The sequence below is a fragment of the Talpa occidentalis genome, unplaced genomic scaffold (assembly GCF_014898055.3).
Source record: "Talpa occidentalis isolate TD23 unplaced genomic scaffold, MPIMG_talOcc4v2.1 talOcc4.15, whole genome shotgun sequence".
Taxonomy (NCBI): domain Eukaryota; kingdom Metazoa; phylum Chordata; class Mammalia; order Eulipotyphla; family Talpidae; genus Talpa; species Talpa occidentalis.
This window is the reverse complement of record NW_023601543.1, coordinates 21,528,725-21,545,098: the sequence shown is the minus strand read 5'-3', so window position 1 is coordinate 21,545,098 and position 16,374 is coordinate 21,528,725. Positions and strand designations below refer to the sequence as shown.

Below are 16,374 nucleotides of genomic sequence, written 5' to 3'. Positions count from 1 at the left end.
AGAGTGCGAGAACATGAGCACATACTTTCCTGTGCAGGTCTGTTTATGTGTGTTAATCAAATCTGTAATTTATCTCTTACATACTTTTGGGAGGCATTCATGACAAGCATTCGGTTGGGCTGTGATTAGAAAATTCCTGGACATGTCTATATTAAAATATTAACTTAGAATTCAACTCATGTGTCATAGGTGACTGTTCCTTTCTTTATTCAAGACTAAAGTTTTTTTTCCTATAGAAATTTATGTAACCTGTAATTTGTAGATACCATAATAGCATAGTAACTTTTTGTACTTTTTTGGGGGGGCAAATGCTTAATTTTTTTTTTATGTCAAGATGGGCAGCCATTTAGAAAAAATTGCATTTCATGTTCAGTACACATTTTAGATGGATTGCCTTCACTGCCTCAGATCGAATTATATTGTATCCCTGGGCTGTGAGGATGTGGTTTTTGTTCCAGTGTTTTAGCAAATCCTGCTGCCACTTTTCATCCAGGAGAGTTCCCTGGACTGTCCAGCAACAGTAATCAATCAAACTTTCACACCCCAGGAGAATACTGTTGTCACACTGACTAGAAAAACATTTGGAATATATTTAAATGGTAGCTATTATCTGGCCTCATGACCTGTCATTTAGAAAAGTGTGTCATTGAGAAGTATGATGAGACTGCATTACATGTCTGACAGTTGAAACCAAACAAAATTCTATGTGTAATGTTGCTGTCATTTCAGATTAAAATTGAACTTCCCATTCACCTTCATCAAAAACATCATTTACTTTTCACTTTTTACCATGTAAGTTGTGAAATTAACACAAAGGGAACAACCAAAAAGCAGGACACGGTTGAAACTCCAGGTACGTGTGCTCTTAATCTATGTCTCTACAGCTGTCTGAACTGGAATTATTTAAGATACGATCTCATCAAAAAGTACATTCCTGAGTTAAAAAGTTCTTTGGTTAAAAGATGAATTATATTTTCATTTTTTAATTGTTTCTACCAAATACATGTCTAAATGCTGGCCATTGTGCTTCAACTTCTGTAAGCGATTTAAAGTACTGATGTCCTCCTCAGAGAAAAACACATACTGTGTTGCATTATTTGTGGTATTTCTTTTATGTAGATTGGCCCAGCAATCAGAATGTTTCAGTTCTGCTCCTCGAGATAGAGGAAAGTGAGCTTAGAGCTAGAAGCATTTTTGAGCCTGAGGGAGGATATTTGGGGGCTGCCCTGATTCCAGTGAGAAAAGAACAGATTTAGTGTACTTGGATAAGCTTTAGTAGTCCTGGCCTCATTCAGCAAAATGTACAGTTAATCAGTGGGAAGCATTTCCTTGCAAGAATGCAGATGACCCTACGAACATGGCCTGAGGAACACCCACTATGTTGATATGACATGGGACTCGGATCCAAGCTAGCCTAGATAAAATGTAAATTCATTCAGAAAATAGGTCTGCATATTTATTATGTGCGTGATAATGTGATAGGCACTATGGCAGCTACAGTGGAGATTCAAACATAGATCTTGTCTTAAGTGAGTACCAGATCTAGGAAAGGAAATGAGAGCTGTGTAGACAGTTATGATACAAGACAGAAAGCAGGCGTTCCTGAGGACATGACACTATGATCTCCAGGATGAGTGAGTTTTTACTTCAGCTGGTAGAGGGACTAGTGGCAGGGTATTAGGCAAGGCTTCTGGGAGGAGTTGGTGTTTGAGTGGGGCCTTAAAGGGTGAGGCCAAGTTTGATAATGCAGTGATGACCAGATGGTAGGGGGTACCAGGATAAAGAACAGCTTGTACATGTCGGCAGAGAGCATTTTGGGGTGTGGACAGGGCACCACAAGTAGTTCAGGACGACTGAAGCGCAGAGTCATGGGATGTCTGGTTGCAAAGGACGCAGCGGGTGGTAGAAAAGCTTGAATGCCAGGCTGGGGACTTGATTTTATTCTGTCATCTGTGTGGGACTCTTGAAGCGTTACAAACACCAATAAGAGCTATTGTGCTGGAAGTCCAGTCAAGTAGCAATGTAATGGGTGAGGTGAGTTGGAGCAGGCAAAAGGAAGGAAGGAGGAAACACCAGTTAGGGGGTGATTAAGGTGCCACACTGTGGCAGCAATGGGGCAAAGAAAATGGGCATCGTAAAATTTATTGGGCCTGGGGGTGGGGATGGAAGGTTGAGTTTGAGGTGCTAGTCAGACATCTGATTGATGTGCTGGAGGCAGCGGAACTGAATATTTGGAAGTTCCCTTTGTGGAGAGTGTGGCCCTGGTCTGTATCCCCATCAAGGTTGCCTTTGGCTCAGGGTCAGCACCTTGAGGGTTGAGGAGAAATCTGGCAGGACCATGTAAACCTATGATGGTGTATCTCCTGAAAGAGAAGTGACTTGCCATGGCCAAGTCCTGGATGGAAGTGGGCGAGACACTCAGTGGAGCATGAGACGGTTATTCTCTGTGCTGCCCTTCACTTTTAATGACCCATCCCTTAAGTGACTTCACACCTTTGAGCCACATGGCATGAGCTTGACATTACCCCTTCCAGGTGCGCTCTTTGTGGGTTTTCACAGAGAAACAGCCCTCACCACCCTCTGATTAATTCACAAAGTAGAAATGTTGCCTAAGCAGTTCCCTGGAGACAGAAAGTGGTTGTCAGGGACTCGGTGAAGGGGACTGAGGGAGTGACTTCTAAGGAGTATGGAGTTACTTTTGAGGGTAATGACAGAGTTTTGAAATTAATGGTGGATATTACATAGCTTTGTGCATATTCTAAAAGCCATCTTTATTTCATACTTTACATAGATGAACTGCGTGGTATCTGAACTATATCTCAGTACAGATCTTTATGAGGGAAAAAATGTTACTTAAGAACAAGAAACATATTTTCCTATTTTCTGGACTGGAAACATTTGTTCATTTGTCCAATTTTCTGGTTAACTACTTTGACAGAGTCCTTTTGAATGGTTCTTCTGCTCCTGTTACTTTCCTGGGGTTTTTTGTTTGTTTGTTTGTTTGTTTTAACAAGAAGTGCTTTGTCTAAACCATTTCTGAAGTTGTACTTGTAAAGATGCCCTTCGGGCATGTTTCATAGTCTTAAGAAAGTCATTGAGTCACTTAGAGAAAGCAACATATAAGTCTTCTTTTAAGAATGAAAGCATTTGCCAAATTAAACACGTGAATGAAAACATTCTAACCAGATTTGTGTTGACGTCTGAGTTCACAGTATAAACACATACCACACATACGCATGCACGCACGGCACACACACAAACACACACACCCAAAGAATTTTAGAGTCAGAAAGCAATGGCTTTGAGAAGTGCTCCGCAGCCAACACCCTCTCTCATGGGCCAAAACTCAGTCCAGAGCAAGCTATTTTACAGCTGAGTTATAAGCACTGCAAGCCCAGAGTAATCTCTAGAATGGAAATACTGACACTGCTCAACTTGAGCAGCACAGATGGCTCTGGCTTTTTCAGCTAGAACAGGATGAGTTTTCTAATAGAAAGCCAAGAGACTCTTTTGGATAGAATTGTTCAGAATTAGAGAGACTGGTGACAATCAGTGGAGTCAAGTCAGCCACACTGCTTGTTACAGAAGGAAGATAAGTCACCAGGAAAACGGGCCAGAACGACAGTTGATGCCATGTTCCCTTGATGAGTATGGAATATAACCTTGACTCGTGATCTTCATTTTTCATAATCCCTACCTTAAGGTTGCCATAAGAAATTCTGGCACATGGTGGCTTCTGTTTGAGATAGTCTCAGATAGGAGACTGCACTGGTGGTGTAAAGATGGATGCAAGATATCTGGACCTTTCAGAAAGCCCATCGACCAAAGTGTATCCCCCAAGGTGGGAAGATAATGATATTGATACACTTTGAAAGTTTTAAAGTGTTTACCTAGATTATTTCATTTGTGGTCTCTCAAAAACTCTAGTGCCAAGTAAGACTGCATTTGGTGTTCCTCTTTTTATATTCAAGGAAATAAGGTAAATAACTTGTTAGGGGCCAGGCAGGGATTAGGCAGTGATCCACACTCATCTCCATTACTCACAGGCCCAGCACCCGAACCCCCACATAGAGAAGTCCGGCAACGTCACTGCCCTGCCCTGCTCCCCAGCAGCCAGACATTTGCGTGGCTAATTGCATTTGCTGTTTCATATCTCATGGTTGATTATTGTCTTGGCAGTTGGGTTTGCCTGGGTACCTTTGCTGAAGGATGGTAGAATCATCACATTTGAGCAGCAGCTTCCAGTTTCAGCCAATCTTCCCTCAGGCTACTTGAATCTGAATGATGCCGATTCAAGAAGGGTAGGAAAAGATCTGCATTTGTTGAAGTAATCATGATTATATCTTTAAAAAGTAGAATTCTTTGGGTCTAGGTGATAGCTATTCCAAGTATGGTCTGAGGGCGAGTGCTAGACGACAGCAAAGGTAAGTATGGGAGACGATGTTTAGGAACCTTTATAACACGTTGACAAAGTAACCCCGGCTCTACTGATTCTAATAACAATTTTAAAAACCGGGGCTCGGATTATTTGCATCATATAAAATTTCACTTCTCTATTTTTATTTATGTATGTGTGTGTTTATATATCTCTTAATTTTATTTTTAATTTTGGTTATAATTCATAAAAGTATGTCTGGAGAATTGGAATTTCAAATGATTTTGGTTAGACTTATTCTGAAGGCTGGTTATTTTCTCCAATGATTGCCTTTGTATGCAACTGACACATTCATTTCTGGGGAAAATGTTGAAATGCATAAAGGTGTTATATATTACTCATCTCTCCATTACTATGTTTATAGAAACTGAGGTCTGTATTTTCTGTTCACAGCAATCTAATGTGGATATTAAGTGGGTAGATGGTGCAAAGCCTTTGTTGAAGATTAAAAGTCATCTAGAGTCTACCATTTACACTCAAGTAAGTTTCATCACCTGAATCTTGTTGATTTTAATACTCGAGTATATTTCTTGAATAAAGTAGACTATATTCGGTTCTTATAGCTTTTGAGATGCTGTGGCTTGAAAAACTGTCTCAATGATGACATCATTCTTAATAATAGCTCAAATTTCATTAATCATTTCAAACTACAAACTATTCCTCACAAGTGAGTGGAGCCCCATAGAACTCTGAGAGGAATGTGGAGGCTATCACCACCATTTTTATAGGTGAAGAAACCGAGGCTGGATCAAGTTAGATGCCTTACCCAAGGTCATACAGATGATAATTAGAGGGAGCAGATTAGAATCTGAACTTTATTATTCCTGAGAGAGTCCATGCTCTCCACAAAATGAGTGTGTGTGGATTCCTTATAGAACAGCTGGACTCTGTTGCGGGTGGTTTGCTGTCGTGGTTTGCGCATTGGATGCTTGAGACTATAATGGCAACTTCCCGCTGCTACCTTTCCTTCTCCAGTCAGCTCAGACCTCTGCTCCTACTCATGAACACTCAGAAGCAGCCCAACTTCAGATACTACACTGTAGTCCAAAAAGAAATCAGATGGATATTTGATTAGTTGGGCAATAATTGGCCTACCCAGTCTGCGTAGGCCAAAGATCAACAAATGCAGATCTTTTCCTACCCTTCTTGAATCGGCATCATTCAGATTCAAGTAGCCTGAGGGAAGATTGGCTGAAACTGGAAGCTGCTGCTCAAATGTGATGATTCTACCATCCTTCAGCCAGTACCTGCTGAACTGGCCCAGTTTTCCTGCTTTGTCTTAGCTGAGTTTTGCTGTTTTGCTTTGTGCTCAGGAGGTCTGTGGGACTACAGCTGTAGCTGCCGAATGTGCGCATTCAAATACCCAGATAAATAGGTTTGAGAGATGCAGGAGGTGGGGGAGGTAGAGAGCCAGCATTTGAGGGTAATGAATCAAATTTCACATGACTGTGTCCATCTGCTTTCCAGGATTTACACGTGCACAAATTCTTCCATCATTGCCAGCTGATTCAGTCAGGCTCCAAAGAAGTTCCGGGGGAGCTCATTAAATATTTAAAGGTAAATGAACAAGCAGCGTTCTGCAAAAGGTTTGTTCTTCAGGGTTTCTGTTGCTCAATTTTGATGAGGGGGATCAAACTAACACTTGAAAATACTTTTGACTGTGTATCCTCAAGAGACCATTTTGTATTATGTATTTTTCTGTCAAGTGGCTCTTTAGAGGCAGGCAGAGTAGCTCCATTACAAAGAAATTGCTGTAGCCAGAACTCGACGACATATTGTTGAAAATCTCATGAAAATGTTGATTTTGGTTCCATAAATTGATTTTTCAGGTATTTTCTCTTCTTGCTGACTGCTCAGTCAAGGTGGAGAGAATGGTATGAAGGAAAAGGGCCAGGAGAAATGGAGGCACTTTTGTGTGGAATAAAATGTGAAGTGATTTACATATCTGTGGGTGAAAGACAATCAACAGGGCTAACTAAAGAGACAGAAAAACCTAGTTTCTGTGTGTTGCATAGGAGACAGTCTGAAGACCTGCCATATTTAATTGAATGTATGGAGAACCCAAGACTCCATGTGATCCCTAAGCGTTAGGGCACGAAGTGTGTGCTGTGGGGCCTGGTTGCTCCTCTCATAGGTAAGCTGCGGCAAGTGTGAGGAGTTGGGACTTTAAATGAAGACGCTAGACGATTTCTCTTTGGACATGTTATTACTTAAAGGTATTCTCAGGAAACAAAGTCCATTTCTTTCAGAGAGAGGTAGTGTGACGTGAGGTAACGTGTAGGGGTTCTGGGATTGTCAGTTGAGTTTGTGTGCCGGATCTGTCACTTATTCGCTGTATGATTGACCTCAGCCAAGTGACTTAACCTCTCAGAGCCTTTGTTTCTCTATCGGTCCCATCCAAATAGCACTAATACCCATCTTGTAGGTGGTTGTGAGGCTTAGGTAAGATGGGGTATCTGCAGTGTGATAATCATTCGTTCCACACTCTTTCTTGAGAGCCTCCCATGAGGCAGGCATTGTACTGAGCTTTAGGAACCTGAGTGCAGAAAACAATGATCCCTGTTGTTAAAGATCTTACTTTCTTGTGGAGGCAGAGGAGCAATAAACAGATTTGTCCGATAGCTTCCGTATCATGTCATATAGCACTTGTAGATCATACCCAGTGCTGATCTGTGCAGTAGTAAAAGGGAATAAGGAGTGATAAGGAATTCATCTCTTTTAGGTGAAGAGGAGATCTATTTGCTGGAGTGACATTTGATAGAGACCTATATAAGATATGAGGGTGTCAGCTATGGGGACTTTAGGGGAAAGCTGGGGCAGTGAGTAGAAAGGCCCAGAAGAGCTTGCTTGATGTGTTCAAGAAACAGCAGCAGGGACTTGGGGCGGCTGGCACATGGAATGATAGGCCATCACATTGGAAAAGGTAGCTGGGAGGTGGTCGGGCTAAGGCCTTGTAGGCCATGGTGAGTAATTTGAATTATAATCTGAATGAGACATGATATGACTGGGTTTTTTTTTGTTTTTAAAGATTTATTTTATTTATTTATGCATACAGGAGCTGGGGTACAGGCCTTAGGTGCAGGGGGAGGTGAGAGGATCCACCAGAGACAGAGTGGGGAGAACAGGAGGATCAATGGAAATACACTGCTGAGAGGAGCAGTGGGCGAGATGGGAAAGGTCTGCTGCACAATGTGGGGTAGCTCCCTGTCTGGGGATCGAACTCATATCAGAGAGGCCCTGATATGACTGATTTTTAAAGTATCATTCTGCCTTCCTTATAGAAAATATACAGCTGGAAGTATAGAAGCAGGGAGATAATCAATTAACTGTGACTAGTATTCTTAATAATCATTAAGAAGTATAATCATCTAACTTCCAAATCCTTCCATTGGGTAATATCTAGAAATCCAGTCTGTGTATCTATGCTTTCTGTTAATATCATGGGCTTTTATTCCAGTGGGGAAGCTCTGTAAAAGTTTTAACAAAACAGAATGAAACATAACATCATTTTCATATACTAGTATTCCTAAAATGGGGTCGGGGGAGGGGGGGCTACTCTTATTTGTGTTTTTAAGGGTGTGAAATTTCTGATGTTTGTGTGACCTATGCTTGCCCCCTAGCGGCGGTGAGTAAAATGTCATATGATTATAGAAATAGCTAGTCTATGGGATGCTAGTGCTGAAGGGGATAATGGAGGTTTTTGTTTGTTTGTTTTTTAAACAGATGAGGAAATTGAAGGCTGAGTAGAGGCCACTTATCTTTGGTCATCTTTGGTCATTCAGCTGATCAGTAGCAGGACTGAGGCGACCCTTTAACATGTCTCAGCTCCTAGTCCTATGTTCTTTCTCTATCAAACCTATAAATGATGTCATTTCAGCAATTCATTTAACGTCCATTCGTTGAACTCTTAGTATGTATTTCATATTTTCCTAGACACTGAGGAGAGATAACTTAGGGTCTTTGTCCATAAGGATCTTACCACCCATCAGGAGACACGTGGTAAGGACAGGAGACAGGACACTCATAAGGCAAATGACATTATAAGTTATCACTACAGCTGATATGTCCAAACAATTTGTGATTAAATGTCAAGTGCCTGACACAAGTTCTACGTTAGGGGTTCAGTGAGCTGAGGAACCATTGAGACTGGAGGACTCCCATCTTTGGCTTACCCTTTGGTTCCTCGTTTTATTCATTTATTCATTCACCAGTGTTTATTGAACACCTACTATGGGCCAGATATGTACTGGGCACTGGGAATGTAATTGGGGAGCAATCAGACAACTTACCTGCTCTAGTTGGGATAGAGAGATGAGAAGTGAGTAATTTTAGTTGGAGGTGAGTGCTCTGAAGAACATACAAAAGGGTAGTGGGGCTAACACTAGCAGCAGTGCATTCTAGAATGAGTTGTCAGGGAAGACCTGTGTGAGGAGAGGACATTTCAGGCTGAAAGGAAACCAGTGAGAGGAAGACAGTGTGGAGGAAGCTAATCTTCCTCTGCCTTTGTAGGCCTGTAGGCTGGAAAATAATAAAACAGACACAAGAGATTCACAAGAGCCAAGAGAAAATTAAATTACACATTCATGGGGGTCTGTAGAATATGAACTCACTTTCTGGTCTTTCCAATGAGGTTATATAGTCTCTAGAAAGGGGGCGTTACATTTAGGAGGGGAAAATGAGCTAAGAGCTTTGCAACTTAAAGGAAAAGGAATTTTGCAGGGTTCATCTGCATGTGCACCAAAACAGACCTCGTGAGCCCTAGTCTGGGGTGATAGGTCTATAAGACTCTTTCCCACCCTCCACCTTGCCCTCCCCCGACCACCATAGAGATCTTCTATTTTCAGAGACAGATTTAGTCAAAAACACATTATTCTTGGATCTTCTGTCTCTCAATTGCTTTCAATTCAAAATAACCAGCACTCCACTTAGGTACAGCCTTTCTTTGGCCCCAACAACAACCGTAGGTGATAAAGCTCTAAGCTGCAAGGATAGGGGCAAACACATTGCAAGGGCATGTTTGATGGGCAGAAGAGAGACAAAGTAGCTGGAGCACAGGGTCAGTGGAGCGGGAGGTTGGCATGCCACGAGTTGGGAGACATAGCAGGATACATATAGGCATGGGAAGTCCTCGACAGCTTTTGTGGTGGTTTGTTTTGCTTGTACCAAGAGGAAAATGCATTGTGTAATTTGCCTTTCAAAAAGACGACCCTGGCTGCTGTGTTGAGAATAAGTTCTAGAGAAGCAATACTGGTGTCAAGATGAATTCCACATACAATACCCACTTGACATTATCCTCTTTAACTCTCTTCCTCCCTGAAGACTTATCTGACATTCCTTGCTCACTTGCAGACTCAGAAGCTGCTTCCTTTGTGCATTTGCTACACACCGCTCTCGTACTGTCAACCATTTGTGTTGCAGTGGTTTAGTTCTATGTCTCCCCTGCCACCTCTTTACCCCTCCCCATTAGACTGGGAACTGCAGGATGGTGGAAACCACATTATTTTTGGATACATTTGAAAGTTCATTCAGTACGCCTTTATTGAATGAGTGAATGAATCGTTCCACTGAAGTAGGGGTTCGAACTTGACATGGAAGTGGGGCTAGGATTTGGCTTAAAAATGTGAACAAGGGCCCAGATGCCTTTGATACATTCAAGGAGCAGTCAAGATACCAGCTTGGCCTTGTTAAGCATGATGAGTGCTGGTGCTAAAAATGTAGATTGGGTCTTAAGTAACTTGGACTGAATGCTCTAGGTGAAAGTTTCTTAAACTTGGCACCATTGACATGTGGGCAGGATAATTCTTGGGCACCGTTGACACTTGGTCAGGATAATTCTTGGTTGTAAGGAGCTGTCTTGTGCATTGTGAGACGTGTAGATGTTTAGCAGCAATTCTGCTTTTACCCGCTAGATGTCAGTAGCACCTCCAAGTTGTGACAAATGAAAGTGTCTCCAGACGTTACTGATTGTCCTGTGAGGAATAAAGTGGCCTCAGGTTGAGAAGCACTGTCCCAGGTAATGGGAAGGTGTTAAAGAAATCTTGGCAGGAGGTGATCTGATTTAACCAGTATTTGAGGAAGATGATTTTTTTTAATTGAGGAAATATTGATTGACAACATTTTGTATGAGTTAGGGGAATAGGTTCATTCTTTTTTGGGTGTATGTCACCATACCACCAAAACACCCAGAGTCCTTTACCCTAGAACCAAGGGTCCCCTCCCCCTCTGTCCTCACCCTCACTCTCCCTCTCCTCCTAGTCACCTCAACTCAGCAGTCATATTTCTAGGATGTGTTTGGGTTTAGTTTTGTCAGTTCCTTTGTTTTGCTTCTCAGTTTCCACATAAAAATAAAGTCATTTGGCACTTGTCTTTCTCCTTCTGACTTACTTCACTTAGCATCATCCTCTTCAGTTAGAGGACGATGAATTTGTAGAGAGTGGGGCAGACGGAAGTAGAGGCAAATAGTATAGGGACCTACTAGGAAATGGATTAGACACCTTTGGCTATAGATTACCGGGTCTTTTATGGGGGGTGAAACAGCAGTAAGCATATAAGAGAGGAGGCAAAGGCACGAAAGAACCTGAAAGAAAGACCATTACCTCAGGCTTCTGATGGACAGGAAGCTGCATGAGAGCTGAGCGGTCACTGTTTCAGTCTAGATGAGAGACCTGAAAAAGGATGGTGACGGTAAGGCTAGAAAAATGTAGCAAAAGTAAGGGAGACTGTGAAGATAAATATTGAATATTAAGTGCAGGGACTTGTTGCTCTATCTTCTGTAGCACTAAACACTGAATTGTAGAGGGGCTCCGTGGTGTTTATTTCCTTTTTTAAAAAAAGACTTTATTTATGTGTGGAAGAACTGGGGTGTAGGCCAGAGGTGAGAGGATTCACCAGAGACAGAGTGGGGAGCAGAACAGGCGGATTGACTGAAATACACTGCTGAGGGGAGCAGCGGGTAAGACAGGAGAGGTCTGCTGCACCATGTGGGTCAGCGCCCTAGCCAGGGATCGTATTCAGGCTGTAGGGGTGATAGCATTGAGACTTAATCCCTAGGCCACCAGGGAGGCCCACTTGTTTCCTCTTTTTGGTTGAGCAGCTGATTAAATGATTGGATGAATGGGAGAGAAAGGAAGGAAGAAGAGATTTGGCATATTTTGTTGTTTGTATCATTTCTGTGTCTATAGGAATACATTTCTTCATTTTCATGGTTACACACTTATCTCTAGAGATGGAGTGTTAGCACTTTGAAGAAAGAAGGCAGAGATGCCTCAGTTTTGTAGGTGGTGCCAGCATAAATCCAATCATAAGCACACTTTATTGAATCCCTATTCTCACCGGATTAACTGATGGACCACATTCCCCCCAAAACACTGAAGGCCAGGGTGCCAGTCACCCACTTCCCGGGATCTCCAGACACATCTGCTCCCCACCCTAATTGAGTATTGGTTTACCAAGGGTCAGTTGACTTTATTCCAAAACATGTTTTTTCCAGTTATACTTATTATCTTCACTGATGCATTTTATATGAAATTAACGAAACCAGGGGGCTGAGGTAGATATATAAGTAAAATAATTAGCCAAGTCCCCTATCTAATGATGCTAACATTTAAGTGAGCTTGGAGCTTAGTGACTGTTTCTCTTGTTACTTGATTTTTTTGTTATTTCACCTTTGGAAATGATATATTTCTGTGTTTTCATAACTAATAATAATGACTTATTTTAGTGTTTGCATGCCATGGAGATCCAAGTCATGATACAGTTTCTACCTGTAATTCTTATGCAACTCTTCCGAGTGCTCACAAATATGACCCAGGATGAGGAAGTTCCTTTCAACTGTACCAAGTGAGTTTCTGTGTTGTGATACTGAGAAGCAATTTTTGTTTCCTGTTGCATTTCTTCACTTTAAATATAAATGTATCTTCCAGATGGGAACCCAGGACTCAGAAATCTAATAAGTTTTCTCTAGTTGGTCATGCTTCTCAGATTGGATAACTTATGTCCCCAGGGATAGGTGGGGCTACAAGGCATAGGATAAATTTTAATGTGTTTTTCTTGACCAGTTCCAAAACTTTGCTGCATGTTACAATCACCTGGGGAGCTTTTAAAAATGTCTGTGTCCACCACATTTCTTATCAGTTTAAATCTAATATGAGGGTGGAACTCAGCTTCAGGAGGAGTAGTTGTTGTTTGTTAGGTTTCAGGGGGGAGATGCCATAATACAGTAATTCAAGAATTACTGTCTTTGATGAGGGTTGTCCAGTAGAACTTTCTGCAGTCATGGAAATGTTTTCTACTTGTGCTGTCCAATATGGCAGCCACTAGCCACATGTAGCTATCAACTTGAAATGTGGCCATCACAACTGATTTCTAAATATTTAGGAGTTGTTGATTGTAATTAATTTAAATAGTCACATGTAGCTAGTGGTTCTCATATTGGGTAGAATAGTCCATGGCTAACAGACTTGATTTGGAGTATTTTTTTATATGAAAATAATAAGCTACAAATCGATGGACGGTTGAGTAGCTGCAGAATGAATTTAAAGTTTGAGATTAAAACAGGAGATTTCAAAAATATTTTGAAGTGCTTAGTTCTGGATGTTTCTGGCTTGGCTGCTGTCCCTGCTATTGGAACAACCTCTTCCATCAGAACTCAAGCCACAAACACTGCATCATATTTACTCTTTGTCATCGGGGATGGTCCTGTTGATATTGTAAAAAGTACTCCTCTAGTCCAGTCGTTCTCAACATGTGGCTCCCAGATTGGCAGCATCAGTGTTGCCTGGGAGCCGATTAAAAATACTAATCATTGAACCTCAGCCTAGACCTGAAAAGTCAGAAAATCTGGGAGAGAGGCCAAGAATATACCCACAATGTGATTCTGATGCACACTCAAGTTTGAGAACCACTGTTATAGTCTCAAAACTTCAGAACATTTTATGAATTGTCCAGTTCCTTCTCACTTGAATTTCTATCATCACACTTGTCCAGTCTCTCTCTTCCCTTTCCCCCATCTGTTGACATCCTTTCCATCCTTATCTTTCTAGTCTTTCCCTGGTGCTCTCACCAGAGGGCATGGCAATATTAACCCTATTCGAAATCTTTATTGTAGTAGCTATTACCATGTGTCCAGAGATTTAGAAAGGAGATGAAATGTCTAGGTTGCCCAAATAAAATATCCTTCCTTTAAACGAGGAAATACATTCTACAAGGCCCTGAGCATGTTACATGCTGAAACTTTTATTAAGCCCAAACTACCCTTACATCTTATGTACATGTCTCACTTTTAATTATTCAGGCATTGTTAGGTGTTTCCAGGTTAGGTATTTTCAGTGGCCTTATTTAATAATCAAACTACAGTTATTCACAGTAGCCTAACATGATGATTTTCATGAATCTTGTTTCAGGGTTCTCTTACATATTGTGTCAAAGTGCCATGAAGAAGGCTTGGATAATTATTTAAGATCCTTTATAAAGGTTTGTGAAGTTATAAAGGTTTCTTTCTGAGCAATTTATTTTCTATGAGAATTTTGTCTGATGGTTCACTCTCTTGGTTTGTAGTATAGCTTCCGACCTGAAAAGCCGAGTCCTCCTCAGACCCAGCTGATACATGAGACCTTGGCTACGACAATGATAGCTATATTGAAACAGTCTGCAGACTTTTTAGCAATTAACAAACTGCTAAAGGTAAGGAAACAAGAGACAAAGGGCGACAAAGCGCCAACATTTCGTTTTTAGTCCTTCTTTATGATCTTGGCCCTGCAGCCTTTTCCTCAGGTTCTCCACAGAACCTTTTTATGCTCTTCACCCTCCCCACCCACTGTCTACCTTCACCTGAATGTACAATAGAAAGAATTTTGATCAGCAAGACCTGGGTAGAAATCCCATATCCCCCACATCATAGTTTTGTGACCTGGGGCCTGTAATTTTGCTGAAGTGCCAATTCCTCATTTCTAAAATATAAGCAAAGCATTTAACTTGCTTCTGGCACATAGTAGGTTCTCAAATGGTGGCTCCTGTTAGTGTCATTATTTTTACTATTTTTGTTATTAGTGGTAGAATTTCACTGTCCATTATTTTGGGGTGTGTCTGTTGAGGCTTTTCTGTACTCTTCAAATTACACTCTACAGGCCAACACCTCAGCTGATTGGGTTGACCCTAATGTTGTACCAGGGTCAGGAATGGGTTGTCCACCTCTTACCCCACCTCACCCCCAGGCACAGGCAAAGATGAGATTCACTATGTGTAGTGACTATTAAAGCAATGATAAAATAAAATAAAAGAAGATCTGTTTTTTTCAATGCGGGCCATTTGGAAACACTGTCAGTGATAAAATATCCCCTCCCCACAGAGGCAAACCGTCCCAGCAAAAGTTCTTAGTATATCACAAACCCTTAGGTGTGAATGACATTACCTTTGTGCGATCACAGTTTGAAGGTATTGGGTGGGACTTTGCTTGTGAATTGTGATTACTGTCAAATGTTATTGAAGTTCAGAGAGAAGATGTATATGGTTTCTCAAACTTTGCTAAGCTTGAAACATTGGGTCACTCTTGAAGATTGATTTTGTTCTTTGTCTCTCTTAGTACTCATGGTTTTTCTTTGAGATTATTGCAAAGTCTATGGCCACATACTTGTTGGAAGAGAATAAAATTAAGGTAAGTAGGCGCGAGAATAATACTTAACCATAGATGAAAAGGCTCCTCATACTCGCAGATAGCAGTGACGTGCAAATCCTCTCTTATTTTGAAGGATTCTTAGCCTTTAGCTCATTCAGTTTTGCTTTACAGAAATGGATGTGTCACTTAAACCTAAGGTCACAGACCATGTGTTATTGGTCTAATCTTTAGATACTCTTCTACGTAGATTCTTTTCCTATAATTATTTACTACATAAAATGTATTACCCTTGAAATGTTGCCTTTGACTTGTGGCTTTAATATGTCTATGTTGAAAGGATTCATTTGGGAGAAGAGCAAATAGCAAATCACAAATAACCTTGCTCTCAGAAAGGCCTAAGGCATGTACAAAATTAAAAACCTTTTATGCCATAGATGTGTTCCTGGAACATGGTGTATATATTTAGTTATCAAAGAAAAAATAAAACTGGATGGACCTGAATCTCAGGAATATAATTCCAAAGTGGGGTCACAATGACCTGGTCTTGTTGATGATGTCAGTCAGTTATGTTATTGGAGGTCCAGATAGTTCCTATCATGATCTAAGTAGACATTGAATGTGTATATCATTTTTAAGTTGGGAGAAAAATTATATTCCAGTTTAAAAACACAATGTTTAAAACTAAAAATAGCAATTGATTTGGATCTTTTGCAAGTCTGACTTTCCTGTGCCTATTTAATTTAAGCTTCCCAGAGGCCAGAGATTTCCTGAGGCATATCATAATGTCTTACATTCATTGCTTCTTGCAATCATTCCCCATGTGACTATTCGTTATGCGGAGATTCCTGATGAGTCCAGAAATGTCAATTACAGTTTGGCTAGCTTCCTGAAGGTGAGTTAAAAGTAATGAGAAAATGGCAAGGAACTATCTTTCACCAGTATGATATTAAAGGTCAAAGGAAAAAAATTGCCCACCTCCTAGAGACTCAAATAGGTCTTTATAAGGCTGCTAGAGAAACTCTAGACTGAGAATCAATTCAGTTAAATAGCCAAGTTTGATCCCTGCTCCACCACAAACACACACATACATGTGTACTGAAATAGCTAATTAAAAGCAGAGGTCCCATACAAGTGGCTTAGCCAGAAGGCATGCTTTGCTTGTTTCACACAACGCTCTTTTCAAATACATTAAATCAAATGTCTTTAGATGGGGCATGTATTTTCTAGGTTGCCATGATCCCCACTACTTCTTAGTATACCCCTGATTTTTTTTTAATTTTCATTTTATTATTTATGCATATAAGAGCTGGGGTATAGGCCAGAAGTG

At 40.9% G+C, this 16,374-nt stretch overlaps 1 protein-coding gene across 2 annotated transcripts in view; it reads left to right on the top strand.

The window, feature by feature from the left end:
- DOCK11 (dedicator of cytokinesis 11) overlaps positions 1–16,374 on the top strand; it is a 175,087-nt gene that overhangs the window by 93,971 nt on the left and 64,742 nt on the right. For both annotated transcript variants that reach the window (XM_037512033.1, XM_037512031.2), the window contains exons 20-28: positions 730–853; positions 4,180–4,301; positions 4,829–4,915; positions 5,903–5,992; positions 12,156–12,274; positions 13,837–13,906; positions 13,991–14,116; positions 15,015–15,086; positions 15,793–15,939. In XM_037512033.1, coding sequence (XP_037367930.1) covers positions 730–853; positions 4,180–4,301; positions 4,829–4,915; positions 5,903–5,992; positions 12,156–12,274; positions 13,837–13,906; positions 13,991–14,116; positions 15,015–15,086; positions 15,793–15,939 — 957 coding nt within the window. The remainder of the gene's footprint in view (positions 1–729; positions 854–4,179; positions 4,302–4,828; positions 4,916–5,902; positions 5,993–12,155; positions 12,275–13,836; positions 13,907–13,990; positions 14,117–15,014; positions 15,087–15,792; positions 15,940–16,374) is intronic.